Genomic DNA, 19,932 nt, shown 5'->3' on the forward strand with positions numbered 1-19,932 from the left:
AAAACTCCACAAAAACCGATTTGAAAAGAGAAAATCACCATATAAAAAGAGACACGATTTTGAAAATGGTTCAAATGTTGAAGTATTTATTCGAACAAGTCCGAATTTCCTCGTAAAATGGTCTTGAAATTGAACGATTTTCAATCATTTCGACACTTTAGATTCACACAAAAAGTCAAATGGATCCAAGTGAGAGATGTATTGACGAGGGCAACGGTCTTTTATTGCAGTGCAATTTGCCACTTGTGTTGTTGTTATTGTTGTTCTTCTTCTTTGGATGGCTCGTTTGTCGTTCGTGTGGATCAAATTTGCAGCAAATCGATAGAGATCGGTTTCTGTGGTTTATCACGTTCAATTCAAGTGATAAAAAAGACTTTGATTTGTCGGGAGCCAAAACAAGCTTACAACACACACTCACTCTCTCTTTCCCTCTCTCTCTCTCTCTCTCTCTCTCTCTTTCTCTCTTTCTTTCTTTCTCTCGCTCTCACTCTCCCACTTTTCTTCACTTGTTCGTTAGCAAACATACACACACACACACACAGCTAAGAAATAATACGAAATAAAAGCGGGCATACGAAAAATTATTCGTTTCACGTACATCCACCATTTTTATGCCCAATCAAGCAGAACGCGTTTAAGAATGGGGCGAAATGTTCACCGATAAATTATGTCAAGATAAAAATTCTTTGCAGTCTCTTGCATAAAATCGTTTGCTCTTGCGTTAGCAAGACCGGTTTGGGTGGGATTGGTTGGTGTTTGGAGTGGTGTTGGCCCATTGTTGAAGTTGAGAGATGAATTTATGGTTTTTTGTAGCGCGTTTTGTTTTGAAATGAGACACAAGTGTGATGTTTTAATGGAGGCGTGTGAATTATGTATGTTTTTTCACCTAGCTTCACGGCACCTGGGCGAGATTTACTGATACATATATATCGAGAGGATGTTGCTCGATTCGAAAATGCAGTGACAAGACTTTTGTTCTCTCAATTCTCGCTCCCCCGTTCTCACTTCTTTCCTCTCTTGTCTCGTTCTATCGCACTTTGCTTTCGATTCCATTCATTTTCGTTGAGTTGGTTTGATTTTTCCGGATATTTGTTTCAAAAAGCAATGGTTTGATAAGCAAGGAATGGAACGAGCGAGCAAGAACGAGAAACGATGAAAGAAATGAAATAGATGGTGTTGGGTAGCGGTTGACTAGGTTTTTGTGTGTGTCGGACAACTTCTCTCTAGCTCTCTGACCCAACCAACGTCTTTATCGACTTTGGCTCTGGTCACGCTTCCCACATAAATGCCAACCAACTGAATGCATACCAAATGAAACTCACTCAATGTTGTCCAAACACATTTATTTTGCGATACATTTTCTCTGCTCGTTTGAGCTGTTAGTAACATTTAGAAAATCTAATTTGATTCTCTCTTTTTATTCCATTCGTTCATTGGTTGGTTGGTTGGTTGGTGTTGTTTTTTTCCTTCTATTCTGCTTGCCCTGCTGTAAGTTCGTTTCAAGTGTTGGCTTTGTTTTTCGAGTGCATGTGCGTGAAAATTGCTGACCTCATTTATCCGTCATTATCCACATATTGGTTTCGATACGGCCTCAGTATTACAAGCTCCAGCCGTGAAGCGATTTTTCTTTGCTTTATTTCTTCTTCTTCTTCCTTCCTCTATTTGCTTCAATAAAACAAACCACTTCATGTTGTACTCAATAAAATCGTATCGAGTTAACGGAATTAATTCGAATATCTACTTTCTGCCTGTCCATTGTACGGTTATTATGGGTGTCAAACAACAACGGCTACAGAAACAACAACGATAACGACGACGAACAACAACGACAATGGCAACGACGACCACCACCATGACGAACAGAGAAAAAAAAATGATGTCTCGCCAAAGTGAATCGACTCATGGCCCGGTGAAAATGCTTACCGTGCAAAAATGATATTATCGAGTAGATAGCAAGCGTCCAAGGTGTTAAGGCCAATCATTAGTCAAGGTATCAGTGGGAAATTCGAAGAAAAAAAACTCCAACTCTTGCAAAGAGACACACTTGTCTCTCTTTGAGGGAGGAGAAAGCGGCCGGTTTTATTTTCCTTTCTTATCTCTCGTTCAACACAAGTTGAATGACCGCCACTATGAAACTGCCTCTCACATGAACTTTGTAAACATGACATCCGTTAAACGAGCACATCACATAAAATAGGCGAGTTGAGATGCTGAAAAGCGGAAAAGCGCTTTTCAAACGCCGTATTCGAGTACGTAGATTTTTCCCGTTCGGAATACACAATAGCAACATTCATTTTACTCATACCGTTAGCATTGTCGCACTATCGTCTCTCTGTTTCACTATCATTTCCATTGCGTGCTCCGGCTGTCTGAATATTATGCACATTGTACACTTACAACCGTAAACGTCAACAACACTTTTTTCACAAGTGACTACATATGCTCTCACTGTCTCTCTCTCCCTCTCACACACACTGTATCTCTCCCACTGCCTCTCTCATATAACTATTTCAAGTGTATGTCAAAATAACAACTCCAAAACTATAAAAGAGACGAGAAATAAAACAAACCAGTTGTCATCTATCCATATAAACACAAATTTTCCTTCCCATTCTCGATCAATTTGTGCCGCTGACGACGAGAAAGAACATTGTGAAAAATTATTCAAAAATTCATTGAGTGTCCGATTGAACACATGTGTCGCTACTTAAACATGCAAAAACATGTCATGCCACTAGTTGGATAGATAGAGTTTTTTTTCCTCGTCCCGAATGTTTTTTTTCTCCTTTGTCGTACCATTTTATAACAATCAGCAAATTTCACAAAAAGTCACGTAGTTTTTGACACGAAACATTTCCAATTGGATTTCAAATCGATCGAAATTCCGGTGAACGTTAGAATTCCGAACGAACACACACGCGTTTAGTGAAATTGATGGACAAATCGGTTGTTGATTCATCAATCACTCACACATACATCACAATATTTTTTTGTTTAGATATCGCTTTGAAATTGAAAATTTATCGATTCAATTTTTGTTCGGAGGCTCGAGCTTGAAATAGCTTTTTTCGACTACAAACATTTTTAAGTGCCTTTCTTGATTTGCAATAAACAATTTTGACTATACTTACATGATTTTGATCCAGAATATTTGATTCACAAAGAGGATTGCTATGCAAAGTTTGCATTGCAAACAAAAAAAAATGCATTTTTTCCAAAAGAAAATTTGATTTTATTCCTAAAACAAATGTTTTCAAATCATAGATTTTTCCGTTGATTTCAACGGTATATAACGGATTTTTTTTCGTTTTATTGAGAGTTATATGTTTTTGACCATTTCAATTTCATTTTTTGTTCATTTAAAAGGCTCCTTTCTTTAGATCAATTCGAATAATAATCAATTTCAATAATGATTGCGTTCATTTTCTTCCGATTTTCCCTACTAATTTTGAATTGTTCCGTTTTTGTTTGTTTTCTTCATCGAAGCTTAAGCAAATAAGTAAATTGGCTACATGTTACATGACACGATATGTGAACGTTCTCTGTTGAATTTCTTAAAACCGACGAAAAAACAGAGATTAGGTTCAACAAAGTATTAGAAAAGAAGAATTGAATATTGAAATTTAAGTTTTTGAGCCATTATAGGTCTATGGTCTATTATTTTTATGTCGATTTTCGATTCCAAATTCATATACACTACTCTCTGGTTTGCACTTGACTGTTTTTTTTTGATCCGGTAAATATGCGAACAATCGTTCGAGGCATCAAATATGAATTCGATGCATCCAGATTATACCTGGTTCGATGTGACTTTTCCGTCATCGCCATTGGACCGCTTCTTCTTGTTCAATTTCTTCTCGAGCTTGCACAGAACGTCGTACTCGTTTTGCGAACCCAAAATAACCCGTTGTTTGGCTTGCAGTTTTGTTAGTTCCGCCTTCAGATTCGCCATTTTGGCCGTCAAAAGACCAATGCGTTCTTCTTTGCTCATTTCCTCCTTTTTCTACGCAATGAAAGAATACAAAGGGAAAGAATTAATCAAGTTGTGGGAAAATTTTGGGAAATTTTCAAGCAACTCTTGAAGCATTTCTTCAATCTATTTATTCAATTTGATTTTCTGATTAAATAATCCAAATTTGATTTTCAATCCGAGAATTCATAAGCAGCTCAGTGATTTCAAGCCATTTTTCTTATTATTTGCAAATCATTGGAAGTATGGTTACTCGTACTAAATCACAACGAGAGAAGATATTGAACAAACGGCACTTTCAACACGGAATAAAATGGCATTTTCGAAAATGTTCTTCGATACTCACCACAACTATTGGCCGAGGGAATCCAAAGCGGTTCCATGTCAATTCAGCTTTAGCAGTGTCATCGTTCAACCGTTGCTGTGCATTTGTGATGCGATCGGATGAATCTTTGTGCGACTGTGCCATTTCTTCGAAACGCTGGATGTCGAATCCATTTGCAACGCAACTGAAAAAGTAAATTAGGATTTACAATGAACTTGGTGTGATGTGTGTTTAGTACAAAGGGGTGTCTTAGAAGAATGGTTGTCGGCTTCGTGACACAATAATTTTTTCAGTGTTTCTTCTCCAAAATTCGTAGAAAAGTGTATAAATCCGAGGATCATCACTATTGATCGACACTTTTTATCGCGTCAATCAAAAACTGTCCCTTTTTCTTGAATTACTCAATAAAAAGCACTTACTGTTGAACCGCGGCTTGGAGTTGGACCTTTAATCGGGCATTTTCATCTCGAGCATGCTTGATCTTCGCCGCCAATTCAGTCTTTCGTGCCAAAACGTCAGCTTCGATGGCTCCATCAGCAATGACTTCGACTTTCTCGATCGCCTGATTCAATCGCATTTCCAAAAGGCTCGGGAGTTGTAGGTGCGACATTTTCATCTTAACACGCACAAAACACCGATTAATAGCAGCCAACTAATTGAATTCCAACAAACCCACTTATTTAGACGTTTCGAAATACCTTGCTTATCGTTTAGTTTTCTCGATTTTGATTTTTTTTGGTCGATTTTTTCAATTATTTGCGATTTGCTATCGAAAGAAAAAAAATGACACCAAAGAAAACGATCTGATTGCTTTGAAATACAGCCGATGAATGCTTTGGTGTGACCGACCGATTCGATGACAGTTTGTCAAAAACCCAACACTGATGCGATACTCCGTGCGACTCACAGCCGAGAGTTTACCGTTGAAACGTCGAACACCAATGTATTTTCGCACTGGTCTTCAAAGTCCTTATCTCGTAATGAAAACAACGCAAAAATCGCCTTCAGCAACAAAACAATCGACACTGCCTTGTTTGTGTGTATGTGTGATTTTTGAACCGTCATCGTTTTGCCGATGTTGATGTTTTGCTAAATACAAAATCTCTCGGCTTGGATACAAACACAGCGTTTCAACACCAATTTTTGATTCCGTATGAATTTCGGTGTCTGTTTTTCCATTCGCTCGATTTATGTGATGCAAATTCGATGGGATTGTCGTTTAAGAAAATATCTTCGGCACAAGATTTGCCACATAATTCACTCCCTTCATGCGGTTTACGGATGTTTTGATGACGAACAATGCAATTGATTGAAATAATATTGGTGACGTTGCAGAAATCATATCGCCGAAGCGAAAACATTCATGCATCAATTGGAATCGAACTCAAAACAGCTATTACACCATTTCATTTGTTTACGTAGGATCAAAATGCCTTATTTTGAATTGAACTTTAGGCATAGCACTAACAACAATGAACTGAACACATTTCTCATCTCGCTTGTGTTTATCCCTGAAAATCACTGTAAACAATGAATTGGTTTTATGTTACTTAATATTTACATCTGTTGTTGAAATATCGTGAGCGGTGGGTGCTACTGCTAACACACATCACCCGGAGGCTATATTCGGAAATCACTTTTGACATTTCGATGATCTCGTGTTTATTGACTTTTATGAATATGCCATTCATCCGGCCGTTTGGGGGAAAAATGGATGTATGCAGATGTCGCCAAATGGCCCAAAATCAAAAAATCATTTGACATCTGACCGCATGTATAGTGTATAGAAATAAAAAGGTAAATTGAAAATGGAGAAAACATTAACTTTTTTACATTGAACCAGCTTTGCTGGTACCTTTTAGCTATACAATCAACATTCATTGATTCTTTCTTTAGCAGACGTGATCAACAACAGAAAAAGAACAATGATTCAAAAAACCGTCGTATGTTTTGCAGAATTTTCCACCAAGTACAACTTACTATTCTAGAATCATGGCTACAAATGCCATTGGATCGAGTTCCGTATGCGATCAGAAGAGATTTTGGTCTGAAATTGGATTGAATCGCGAGTACTGGTCAGAACACTTAAGCAAGGCCCAATTTCTGTGCCAGTGATTGATATCAAAGACATAACAACCAGGGCTGGAATTCTAAGACATTCCACCAAAATCGTGCGGAATTATTTTTTTTTGTACGTAAGACTATATTGGAGTGAAAGAGAGAGATTCCACAAATTTTTTGGTTACCACCGGAATTGAGTTATCTTAATAATTTCGGTGGTATCCAGAAAATTAGTGGAATCTCTCTCTTTCACTCCAATATAGTCTTACGTACAAACGTACAAAAAAAATATTTCCGCACCATTTAGGTGGAATGTCTTAGAATTCCAGCCCAGAACGAATGGCATCCACCTTCAGCCCATCTGCTGCAGTAAATATACTAGTACGATCCATTAGTACGAATTGACAGTTGCTACAAAGGAAAACGAATCGAAAATCATCGAAGAAGCAATCCGCAAAACAGTTGCAATTTGATGAACATGCTATTGACAATGAAAGTTCGAATGATGTGTGGCATAAAGTGTCAAATATGCAAAAATTTAATTCACATTCTATTGGATTTTCCAGCTAAAAACCGGATCAGACAGTATATATTCCAAGCTTGTGACTGCAACGAACTGATCAAAAAGTGGGACAATTGGTCGACTAGTGGCACAGGTACCACCATCTGGTGCCAACTCCGGATATCAAAACAATTTGATATTCAGATCATTTTGATGTATATACCATAGATCAGAGACTTAGTGAATCAATGAGAACTATTGAAAATTATCTGATCTAGGACGAATTGAATTGACATTTTCATCCACTTTCCATTAATTGAAATCGAAATTATTTAGCCTGTTTTTATTTACGTTGAAATTGTGCACGTACTCACCCCACCATACTCATCTCCATACCGTTGTTTTAAGACACGGGAGTCTTCTTTCCGGTTTGGAATCCAAATTGATTTTCCCAATTTCCGTTACAAATATTTAACAGCAAGCGAATTTGAAATGAGTCATTTTCAACGACCAACCTTGACAACGGCCGTTCAAAAGCCAATCTTGAAAATTCTGACCAATAATAATGACTGTTGAAAATTACATTGAATGAGCACAACGATCAGATTCATGAATCTCAAACAATACGATTCGAATCGTTTTTTAGAAAATAAAAAATGTCTTTAGCTAAACAAGACAGCGGTCTATCTCTCTCATTTCGATCGCGTCATTATCATTCGGCTTCTTCCTTTATAAAAACAATTTAAAATTGAAATAATGTGTTAGAGCTAGCTAAAATTATCCAAAAAAGTAGCAAATTGAATTTGATAATATTTCGCATTTTTATTTTCACATTTTCCTTACAACAATCCGAACATGGTTGATTTGTCTGTTTTTTTTTTGTTTGTTTAATTTCTATTTAAAGCTAATTTACCATTTTGATGCGAAATGCATGCACATCTTGAAAAAGAAGTTATGGCGAATCCGCAAACATATAAAAAAATAAAGAAAAATGATAAAAAAAAAGAAATAAAGAAAGAGGAGTGTTTAAGACTAAGCTTATTTAGAAATTTTCAGTGGTAGCCATTTGGTTGTGGATTTTATGCAGCAAATTATGGGAATTTATGTCTTTTTTTTGCTTTTGTTCTCTGTTTTTTTGTGAGCTCCATGAAGTATCCGGGCATTTTTACAATAAAGATGGGAATTTTTTTCATTTGTGGATGTGAAGAGCATTAAATTGAATAAAATTAATCGCGAATGTTGGTTCACAATAAAAAAAAAAGAAGGCTTAAATCGATTGGAATACTCTCTACGAAAAATTACAGAATTTTGTACGTTGAAATCGGATGACACACAGATCGAAAACTTAATGGATATCGTTTCTGATTGTTGTTTCTGTTTTTATTACAAAGTGTGGACCAAAATCAAATCAATGTGCATATAAATTAATTAAACGACTTAAATCGAGGCGGCATCGACGGTGGCGGCGCAACACATACAGCGCTTGAATTACGCACGCAAAAACTTACAAACAATTTTATGTCTAAATTGAACTAAATAAATATTAGCGTTAACATCTAAGTGTCTATGGTTTCGAAGAGGGTCTTGGGTATTTTAACATGCGCCTGTGTTAAAATCGCATTTATTTGAAGTATTATTTGAATAGCATGCATTTAACTAGAAATGTGTGTCAAATCGAAAAAGGCTCTCGTTTAGAATTGAGAATTGACTCGTTTAGAAAAACTAGATTTTTTTTTTGGAGAACCATTTGCTTCTTGTGAATTTTTTTCTTTCATTCTCCGTAAAAATGATTCGTTTTTCATGGAAAAAACGTTTTTATGAATCCATGTGGAAGAAATTCATCCTCAACTTAATGACTAAATCATATCATGGCGCACATTCGGACTAAAATAAAGTGTATTTCATGTGTTTTTATTCCTTTTTTTTCGTCATATTTTCTATCTTTGTTCATTTTTTTGTTGCTGTTTCATATTTATTTTTTAAAAAAAGGTTGTTTTAAGCGTAAGAGTTTGGAGTAGCTCGATAAATGGAATCGAAACAAAATGTCGATCACGGAACGTGCAAAAGTAGTTTATCATCAGTATTTTGCATTTAAGTGTATATTTATTCGTACATTTTTATTCATCTATTTTTTTTTGTTCTTTATAATAAGAATCTTCGTTTTCTTTTCTTCGAACATTGAACAGATTTTTTTTTCTCATTATTTTTTCACAAAGTTTATGTTTCGGCAAAATTTTGAATTTGTCACATCATTTTACAACGAAAAAAAAAATCTCTCTCTCATAGTTTCTACTTATTTGTTCAAATGTCAATGGAAACCGTCGTCCTTAATCTTCGAGTTAAAAAATCAAACAAAAATACTAACTACACATTTTCATTAAATTCTAATCTGTCTCAATGGGAAATATCGATCAAAAAGAAATGTTTAAACATCTAAAATAAATCCAATTTGGATTGCATGCGTACACAACACAATAATATTTAGCGGAACGAATTGGTTTCTTTACACGAAAAGAATATGGAATTGTTTTTTTTTTCACTTTGGTTCTCTGTTTATGTTGTTCTGGTTCCTTGCGGCAAACGATACTAATTTACTTTTTGTTCGTCTTCTATGTCATGCGCTTGTCTCGATCTTCTTCTTTTGTTTATGATAAAAACTGCAGCGATGAAATCATCTTTCTTACATTCTCATTACACTTGTCGGTATCGGCCGTTTCGAAATCATCCAATTGTTGAATGGCTGTCGATAATACCATTTCGTCTACTCGCAACGGCGTTCGCGTCGATACTTCCAAATATCTGGATAGGAAGAAGAGAATGGATGGATTAGAAGGAGACAAAATCAATGGTAATCAGCACCTTTTTGAAATAGATTGAGTGGTATAGCCCGGCCCAATCAAAAGGTATTGAATATCCAAATAGTTCGTCCATCGCCAGATGATTAGTCATTGACGAATCGTGAACCACCAGAAGGTGCTCAAGACTCCTTTCAAATAACACCACCCCATTCATACTTACTTGCTACTTTTGTATTTGTCTTGGATTGCCTGTTGCGGCGAATTGACCGCTGCACAGTGTGATTCGCTTAAATGTAGAATAAGATCAGTCAAATTGTGGATTTGAACATTGGTGTGCTGCTCGAGGCTGGCCGTCCAAATGGGTAAATTGAAATTGAGACGGGCCAATGCAATTGCAGCGGCTGATATCATCGATGGTGTGTATTGCAAGTACGGTTCCGCTTCCAACAATGACAATTCACTCAAGTACTGCAATGGGAAAATGAGTTGGTTTTAGTCTTTATTCATTCAAGCTAGTCAAAGCCATTGAATTGATGACGAGGACACCGTTCAATTCATTTTCAAATCGAATTTTTCACAATTATCTCGATAGCAGAGAGTGTCTTTTCGCTGCTGATCAGTCTTTAGCTGGGTATGAGTTTGCCGACTTCGGCGCCTGAAGTGTTATTTTAACGCACTCAACTGTGCATTGCCAGCTGCGATTTATCTTGGAAAAAACGTGAATCTTTGCTCGCAAGGAAAATTTTGCACGCAAACTGCGTTAAAATACCGCTTCAGTCGTCTGTGTCAGCCAATTCAGCTTAGCTCCGGCCTGCTCGGTAGCAAAACTACACTCTTTGTTGAATCAACTTACTTGTGCCATAAATTTGACGTCGTTTGGTAGATCATCGACAATTGGATAGGCGTTGAGGAATACGGATGTGGTGGGAACGCACAGATCGAATGTCAGCACTTTCAAAATGAGCTGCTCCATGCGTAGCACTTGCTTCTTGGTGTACGTGTTATCGGTGATGTAGACAAATTCGCCGACATCTGGTGGATAGATCTCTTCGTATTTGGCGGCAATGAACATTGCAGCTGTGCCGACCAGTTGCAATTTTGCACGAACCACCGACATTACGCTGAGGAAGCGGTCAATGTATGAAACGGCCAAACACAGTGTTTCATTCTGTAAACGGTACTCTTCGCCCACTTCAACTAACCAATCGACCAAAATTGTGCGCATCGAATGGCTGATGTCTTGTTGCTTGCGCATGTACATTGGCTTGGGTCGGTGACGCACTTCTGCTTCACGCAAATAGTCCTGCATGGGAAAGGAATGAATGAAAAAAAAATTGGTCATTACCACACAAAGCGACAGATTATTTCACATTTTTTTTATTGGGTGCATTGGTTCTTTATGGAATTTATGAAACAGACAATTCGAATCGAAGACAGAAAATATCATTATTGAACAGTCAAACGGAAAAAATTACAAAATGACTCAATGAAGCAGCCGACTTGTCGTCACACACGTAGATGCTTCATTGTGGAAGACAGAAAATTCGAATTGCGTGCAGCCAATCTTTCGAAATCTATCATCACTGATGACCAATGCACAACTACATTTGCAAGTGAGTTGAACAAAATGGTTGAATGTCACAGTTGGCCATGCACAAGCATGTTATTACTTTTGGCAGGCACTCATTCTTACTTCACGATTACTCATGTTTTATTCTTCATTTTGCATATTTGTACTGAACACATGAAAAGTTGCTACAGCACAAGGAAGATCTCTTGAATGAATGCGATTATTTTTGATACAAAGTCTACGCATTCTTTTCTTCATTGAGCACAAAAAAAGAATCGAATCAATCAATTTCCTCGTTAATAAAAACCCAACTCTCTCGTTTCTGTAAAAAAAAAATCCGATAAAAAAAATCATCGAACTGATTCAACTCACCAAAATATCATCACGATATTCTTCGACTTCGAAAAATTTCTCCAGATCGTCCTTAAGACCGAATCGTTTTGCAGATGTGGATGGAATAGCCGAAGCATCAGCAATTGTGGTTTGATCGTCAACCGTGATAATCGAAACGTTTGCATCATTCTCAATAAGTGATTTATCAATTGACATGGGCGATAAAATTTCATGCATGCACACGGGTGTCTCGGCATCTTGCTTAATCTCTTGCAATGGCAATCTGTGGAACAAATTTAATTCATTCGAATTAGACGACCGGCAACGTTTGGTTTGAAACATAACTGTATCTTAGATTCATTGGGCAATGGTTACCATTAGATTGAATGGTATTGTTGTTGTTATTGGAAACAAAAATCATCTTGTTTCAAAACAAAATCTTTTCCCAAAAAGCATCGGAAATTTCATTGAACATTTTTCAATCAAAGCGATCATTTTGCGACTATGTGACCAATAGCAGTTGAACAGTGGGAGCAAATTTTAGTAGAAAAATCCAATTTTGAAACAAAAAAAAAATTATTTCAAAAAGAAAATCATTTCAAATCCATTGAAAAATGTTTGATTATTGAAATTCATTCGAAAATTCAATCTCAACAAATGCACTCGAACCAAATCCGATATTTTGTTTAACGAATTTCGATTCAAAAATGCTTCAACACGTTGAATTGTTCAACAAGTTCAAAATTTCGATGGAAAAATGTTCAAATCCATTACATCCGTAAGAGCGAGAGAGAAAGAGATAGGTACAGAGAGCCGAAAAAAAGGTGAAGAATATACAAACCGAATGCCAGTGAAACTGCAGTTAACGGTGGCATGATCGACTTCATCTTTGAGCGGTGGCCGATTTTCGTCGGTGATTTGTGCCGATGTATCAACGCTGGTACTTGTTACACTAACAAATGCTTTGTACGTTTCGGTGACCGTTTTAACATTGTGCACTCTCGGTACCACATTTTCGTCGTTCGTTTTCAGAACGGTACTTTTGCCCTGCAACACATTGAATGCCTGAGAGAGAGAGAGAGAAGAGAGAAGAGAAAAAAAAGATGGTCGATATTGAGAATCGCTACAATTGATCGAATTATTTTGAGCAATGTACAAAATTTGGAATTTTTTCCTATCTACTTCAATTTGATTCGTTTCTTTATTTACTTCACTTTGAGTCCAACTGACTCTTTTATCTACTCTTTACTTCAAAAAATGTTATTCATTGTGATGTACGATTTTACGAAGAAAACAAAAATGAACAAAAAAAAAGAAGAAAAAAATGGGGAAAAAGTGGGAACATAAAATGCATCATAAAGCCATCCAAATTGCGCACACTGCGCAGATACAATGAGAAAAAGAATAGTGTGCGCCTGGCGCTCTAGCATGAATCGATTCAATATCCGCGATTAAAGTGGAATGCGGTTTTTTCTCACATGATTTCAAGGGCAGACCACTTTAATTTCGGTATCGACGACGAAAAAACAAACGAAAAAACAGCACGACAAACGAATTAATAGCACCAGAAAAAAGGCGATATCTTAAAATATCAAACCAATTTAAAATTGGGCAAGTGCAGTGTGTTTTGTTGTTGTTGTTGTTGTTCTTACCGTTTTTTGTGCATGCGTTGTGTTTGTAGCCGAAGCAGCCGCAACATTACGTCCATTGTCGTTGTGCACATTATTTAAAATCGCAAATGTTGATCGCAATGGTTGCTTATCCAGCAATTTTTGCTCGTTTTTCCCTGTATTTTTGTGATGGTCCTTCTTTTTGCCCGCTTCCAAAACATTTTCAATATCTTCATGGATACGAAATGCCGTCGCCATTTTCCTTTTTTTTTCCTCTCTCCGTCTCTCTCTGTGTGTGTGTTTCTTATTCTCCTGTGGTTCTCACACTCGTTGTCGTTGTTGGTTTATTCCGTCAACTCGTTTTAATTTTGAATCAAGGCAACAACAAAAAACGGATTCACCGAATTGAGAGAAATATTGAGTGTGTGAAATGGTTTTCTAGTTTAATTCCGATTGTGCAAAGTCAAATGCGCAGAACTATGGCACGCGCATTCATACACGACTGTCACTAGAAAATCAACTAAATTTTTTTTTGGTTTTAATGCATCGAAATGTCTAAAACATTACTCTTCTTTTTACTTTACGAATTTGTTACAACAAAAATTCAACACAAATTTTATTTTATTTTTCGAACAGACGATACGAGTTTGTTCCTCGTTTGTTGATTAGTTTACTCTTTTTTTTTCTTACACACAAAACGAACGACACAAGAATATGCTAAAAATGATGCGTATATTTGAGATTCACAATTCCATTTGATGCTTATGCTATGGCTTCTCCAACACTCACTGAGAAACGCGCTTTGAAATCGGTTGTGTTTGAAAAAAATTCAAAAATGCTTTGCAGGACCAACGGACAGAGTGAGAGCAAATCTACACACTCAGCGTATGGTTGACCGTGCAAATGATAGAGACGAAGAGAGAAACAAAATGCGATGTTGGGAACACAACACACTCACACATATATACAGTCAGCTTATATCGACTCCAGCATTTACGCGCATTATCACCATGTTACTACCACTTGCGCGACTCACTACATAACCATAGCACTCTGTGTCTCTCTACCTCTATTCTCTTCCCTTTGTTTCGTTTTGTTCGTTCATTCGTTTCGTTCGTTCGTTCGTTTGCTCGTTCGTACGTGTGTGTACGTGCTCATTGCTATTTCTTCTACACTGCTGGAATGATGTGATGCACAGGGGATCTGTGTATTGTGTATGTCGCTTCGCGCACAAACTTAACACGTTCAATGCCAGTGGTGAAAACAGACGATAGAAAGAGAAAAAACAAGGAACACACCAACCATTTGAATTATTAAGCGGCAAGGGCTCTTCTGAATTCCAGCACCAACTTTGACATTGAACACATTTTTATGCTGCGCTGAACACGCTGAATGACATCGTTGCGCTGACACATTTCTTCTTTTTTTTTGGTTCAAAAGCAGATTTCTAAAAGGAAATTGAAATGTTTTATGCTGAAAAATTTTAACTCGAAATTTTACTGCGAATCGAAATGATCTTGGAAGGTTTTTGCATTTCTACTCGACTTTTTCTTAGATCAAAATTGTATCTATAGGTACATTTGGAATAAATTCCAAATTGAATCCCATTTAAATTGAATGAATGGTGAATCCCGGATTGTAAGACGTTCAGAGAATAAGATGAATTCTGAATTGAAAATTTCAATTTGAAATATTCGGAGAGAAGAAGTTGAATCCATGACTGGAATGTTTGAATAATTAAATTGAAGCAGTAGAATTGAATAAAGCAGTAAATTGAACTGTCTTAATAAATTACGATTGTAAATCGGATTTATTAGAATAATTCATGTGGACATGAATGAAAAGAAAATGACTCGATTTTGAGGATTTTATTAATCAAAATGTTGTTTGGAAATGTCACAGCAACAATACAGAATTTTGCACTCTTTGTATTTCGATTTTGTATGAGGTCATTTGTCATCAGAAAAAATCCCATCGGTTTATATTGTTGATCAACAAAAAGTCCCAGTCGTTGTTGTCACAGCTCAATATTGCACAGACAGTTTGATCCAATGTGAATGTGTTCACACTGAAATTCATAGATGAACATTCATTTTCGATGGTTTTTCAGTTATGTTCCAGTCATGTTTCGTTCTTGTTTAAATCTTGCTACAATCATATTCCAATTCTTTCTCACCAAGAAAGTCAAATGGTCAGTTTTTCAGTCAGTTTTTGATCATTTGCTGGTCACTCCTTTCCTTCTTTCTTTCTCTATTTTTTATGTCACAGAATTATTTTTTAGTCAGTGAAGAGAGTGCAAATCTCAGAAGGGAGCCAATCAATTTATTCAGTGTAAATTCTCCAGTGGAGAACCTCTGCACCCCAAAATAGTCTTCCTTAAACTTCTGAATCTCCACCTAAAAAAATATCTTCCCTAAACCTCTGATCATTTCCCTTCTGTAATCAGAGCACAACAAGCTTCTGTACGCAATCATTCAAAACGGGGTTTCGCATAAATAAAAGACAAACTGAAAATTGGTTTGGTTTTTGTTTTGTGTCATATTTTTGTTGAGGAAAATTGAATTTCTCTTTATTTTCACTTTCATTCACTTGAATATTGATTACACTAAAAATGAAATTACTATTTTCACTTCTTCCACGATTTTCTTTTTAAATATATAATAACTTCTCTCTGTTCTCTTTTTGTTTGAAGTCCCCATGGATGTGGAAGTAATAGTTGGATTATGTGAAATGTGTGGTTTTATCGTTTTTCGAATTGGAATCACAGAGTAGACCGTGTCGTTTGATTGATTTCGAGCAAAGCGATCGGATGGTTGTTCGGAAAGATTTGGTTTTTTTTCCAAAGATTATCGTCGTCGATTCGATAAAAACGGATGCCACTTCAACACAATCCAAATTATTAGTTTCCAATCCAAAATTTGGGAATTTGTTTTTTTCACTTCCTTAATTTTTTTCCGCTTTTAAATTAAATTATGGCTTTGACCATTCGGCAATTGGTGCACTGTTCGATCACTCGAATACATTGGTTGTCGTCACTGACGACTCGTCAGTGATCGATCAGAGCACCAAACGCAAATCGACCATTCAAACCGTAATATTACATTTCTCTTTCTAATTTTTCAAAATCACAGCAGTCTTGTTTTTTTTTAATTATTCATTTTAAAAATATGTGTATGAATTAGTGTTTATCTTCTCTTTTTTGTTGTATTTGAACGAAATTTGTCTCGATAGTTTGTTTTCTTGTTTTTCTTCTTCGCCCACATCGATAATATGTGTACCACGTAAAATTATTATTGCGCACAATCGCACCCTCGATTGAAACTATATTTTATTTTCTTCTCTTTTCTGATTGCGGTCTAAGAGGATTCGTCGCAAAATGAGCACCACGTTTGGACAGGACGTAATGAAAGCAACGCAAAAATAGAAAGAATAGGAAGAATAAGAGTCGATTTTGGATACTCAAGTCGATTCATTCGAATCGAGTCAATCTAAAGTGACTGAAGTCGACAGGAGCAAATGTTTTGGTTAAAGATTTAAAGTGATTAATCAAAAACATTCTCTATGGAACGAAATTTCTTTTTTCGAGCTGAAAAAAATCGAAACGTCAAATTAGTTTTGGCTTCGAAGGAAATGGAGAAAAAAATTAGTCTGATATATTTTTTTGTCGCTCAATTGAATGAAACAGTCTTCAATCAGTCTGAACAAAGATTTTTTTTTTGTGAATCGAAAGAAATAGTCTTGAATCGGTTGGTTCAATTTTTTTTCTTCAAAATTCAACGTTTTTCTCTACATCACTTGTTTCAACGAAATTCCATACGTGTCACACACGATCGAAACGATTTTGGTTTCATACGATCGCTCTAAAGTAGAAAAAAACTGAAATTGCCTAAAAATGTCAATGAAAGTAGAAACTTGAAACAATTTTTGTCTCCTGCCCAGAGATGGTGTCCAAATGGTGTGTAATGTACTCAAAAGAATCCGAGCCGTTTTGTGCATGTCAATTGGATGTTCTATATCTGAATCGGATGGTATTGTGCGCTGTTTGATTTATCTTTCGTTCATTGTTCGGCATACAAATATGTGAATATGATCAAAGCCAAATGTGCCAAATGGGCAAGTATGCATTTTGTGTCTGTGTATATGTGTGTTTTACATATTTTTTGTTTTTGTCTTGTTTTTGTCTCAATAGTTGCAGTAATTTAAGGCTTATCTTTAAACACTTCTGGCTTTTTTTCTGTTTCCACTTTAAATGATATACACAGTTGATATTATTTCTTCTTTTTCTTTCTCGCTTTTTTTTTCTCTGTCTCTTCTTATTTGTTTTGCTACTTTGTTTTTTTTTTGTTTGACTAACTACATCATACGGGCTAAGTTAACGCATTGTTTTTTTGTTATTTGTTTTAAATCATGTGTTTTGTTGTTTTGCTTCACTTATATGCTAAATTCCTAATTGTTAAATGTGTTGAAGTTTTATTTGCCATGAGCAAAATAAAGCGGATTCAGAGGTGCCCTCTTTGTAATCGTCTCGTTTTTTTTTTCTCTTTTTTTCTTTGAACTGTTGTTGTCTCATTTTTTTTTCTCTTCGTTCGGAATGCTAGGTACAATTTTGTGTTTTCGTTATTTTTTTTTATTTTCGTCTAGAAATTTATTCTGAATTGACATTTTCCATCATTCGAATTTGAAGCTGAACGCTTCTTAACTGCAATTGTTACGTTTCATTCTTCAAATAATTTATCTATATAAAAAAAAGAACATTCTCTCCTACACCTCGTGGGAAGTGTAAAAAAAACCGAACAGATTTGAACCGACCCGGTTTGATTTCTTCCCGGTTAGTCGATTCTCTTCGAGCCGGTCGATAATTTTCGATTCGGCGAATAATCGGTTTGATTGGCGACGGTCACACGCTACCGCGGCGGTGGTCCGTCGCTCCGTCTCTCACATTGAACATGTGTGCTGATATGTCTTTTGAAGTAGTTTAGGATGGCACTCACACATTTACCCGTAGCGCATAAATCATAGGCCAATAACACTCTCAATTAACACTCAATTCCAGCAATTTTGCTTCTTTGCCAACAACTTTGTCTCTATTTATCGCTATCACTCTCTCTGGATCCACATCGAATCCCATTCGAATTTCAATATTGCCATGCAAATTTTGATTGACAAATGACAACAAACACGATGGATTCTCCCCAAAGGAAGAAGAAATTTCTTTTGGTGGGTGTGTCTGAATGATGTGCGTTCAACTCCCAACGTTGTTTGTTTTCCTCTCAATAGTGTGTTGGCCAAACGCGTCGGTCAGACGAAAACAACAAAGAAAAAGGAAGAAATGAAGATTTTCAAATTGCGTGACGTTCTCTAAATCTATTTTACATTCGTCGATACTAAACAAAAAAAAAATGAAAAAAGTAAGAAATTCAATTGATTGCATTGTCGAAATGCAGAAGTTGAAAATTTTCGTTAAAAATTAAAAAAAAAAACAAAAACAAAAAAAACCACACACAACGAAACTAAAAAGAGCGAAAAGACTCAATCTTATGTCTTCTTAGTGATCCGATGTAGAGAGAGAGTGAATATGCTCCTATCGGTTTTGTTCGAGTCATACAGTCAATGAACTAATTAATTGTTGACATAATTTCCCATATTCAAATTGATCGCCTGAAATTCGTCTTAATTTAATGCCTTTGTTGCAATTGTCTTTACTCTTGCCACCGAAAACTTGTAGTTCGATTTGTAGGCCGCCCGAGTATTCGAGGCTCAAATTGGCGCGATCCAAATTGGAAATGTCCAGTGAAAATGGCATATCGGCGCAATCATCGCTGGCGCTGCTGCCGCCGCCATTGGCCGATGATGTCATGGTGCCAGTTGGTCCGCCCGGAAAATTGTTCGCTTCTTGGATGGCATTGTGAACGATGAAACATTTTGGCGGCAATTTCAAATCGATGGTTTGCTTAACGATTTCAATGATGCGTGACGAATCCAGATCCGAGCACTCATGCGGCAATGGTAGTTCATAGCATTCTTCGGACATTCGTCGGCTGTCAGCCGACAAAGAATCGGGTGACAATCTGGATTCGGTAATTTCCGAATCGCCACTTTTAAAGCCAGAGCTAGCGACCGATTGTTCGTGTCCGGGTGACACAATATTCGAATCGTTGCTCAGGCTATCATCACTAAACCCCAATGACTTATCACTGCCACGTCGTTCATACGTTTCCTGTCGATGTTCAATTTCCAAGCTGGATTTTCGACCCACTCCACGTGTTATCGATGGCATATCACTTGACGGTTCGCTTATAATCAGACCCTGCATCGTCATCGAACTCTGCGCATCCAGTGAATCTTCACTGTCATGACTTTGATCGGAATGTGCGATCAGCGTCACTTCACTGCCTTGCACATCGGTCACCGAAATTTGCGGATGCGAATGCAACATCATACAATCATCACCGGGCGATGACATTTGAATGAAATGCGGTGCAATCACCGATTCCGGTGGCTGCTGGCTCTGGTAAGACATATTTGGATTTTCCTCCTGAATGATGCACAGATTTGGTGAGGCTGGCGGCGTTGGCACGATGCGTAACGGTTGTGCCGGCGATAGATTCAACGGTTTCAAATCGTAAAATTGCGCCGGAACATACCAACCCGTTCCAACGGCCGTGTTTACCGTACTCGATGACGGTGCCGCATTCGATGAACTACTGTAGGACAAAGACAGGTACATCGATTAGTTTAATAATTTGGTTCAACTTGATTCGAA

General features: G+C 36.8%; 3 protein-coding genes across 43 annotated transcripts in view; all 3 read right to left on the bottom strand.

Moving 5' to 3' along the window:
- Nucleotides 1-3,290: 3,290 nt before the first annotated feature.
- Nucleotides 3,291-5,739, bottom strand: LOC129573367 (uncharacterized). Its single transcript, XM_055453784.1, has 3 exons — nt 4,715-5,739; nt 4,317-4,479; nt 3,291-4,003 (listed from the first exon to the last, which is right to left on the bottom strand). The coding sequence occupies exons 1-3, from the start codon at nt 4,909-4,911 to the stop codon at nt 3,791-3,793; spliced, it is 573 nt and encodes a 190-aa protein (XP_055309759.1). The 5' UTR covers nt 4,912-5,739; the 3' UTR covers nt 3,291-3,790.
- Nucleotides 5,740-8,941: 3,202 nt separating this feature from the next.
- Nucleotides 8,942-18,658, bottom strand: LOC129573374 (G2/mitotic-specific cyclin-A). Its single transcript, XM_055453832.1, has 6 exons — nt 13,212-18,658; nt 12,401-12,624; nt 11,599-11,842; nt 10,510-10,959; nt 9,877-10,124; nt 8,942-9,657 (listed from the first exon to the last, which is right to left on the bottom strand). The coding sequence occupies exons 1-6, from the start codon at nt 13,425-13,427 to the stop codon at nt 9,504-9,506; spliced, it is 1,536 nt and encodes a 511-aa protein (XP_055309807.1). The 5' UTR covers nt 13,428-18,658; the 3' UTR covers nt 8,942-9,503.
- LOC129573368 (serine/threonine-protein kinase SIK3) overlaps nt 17,774-19,932 on the bottom strand; it is a 30,749-nt gene continuing 28,590 nt past the window's right edge. For 28 of the 41 annotated variants that reach the window (XM_055453803.1, XM_055453824.1, XM_055453801.1 and 25 more), the window contains one exon: nt 17,774-19,873. In XM_055453803.1, coding sequence (XP_055309778.1) covers nt 18,769-19,873 — 1,105 coding nt within the window. In that variant the 3' untranslated portion in view covers nt 17,774-18,768. The remainder of the gene's footprint in view (nt 19,874-19,932) is intronic. The other 13 variants (XM_055453810.1, XM_055453828.1, XM_055453817.1 and 10 more) reach the window with 1 other exon arrangement.

Source organism: Sitodiplosis mosellana, unplaced genomic scaffold, assembly GCF_009176505.1.
Source record: "Sitodiplosis mosellana isolate CC-2019 unplaced genomic scaffold, AAFC_SMos_1.0 Smas_scaffold_6062, whole genome shotgun sequence".
NCBI lineage: Eukaryota > Metazoa > Arthropoda > Insecta > Diptera > Cecidomyiidae > Sitodiplosis > Sitodiplosis mosellana.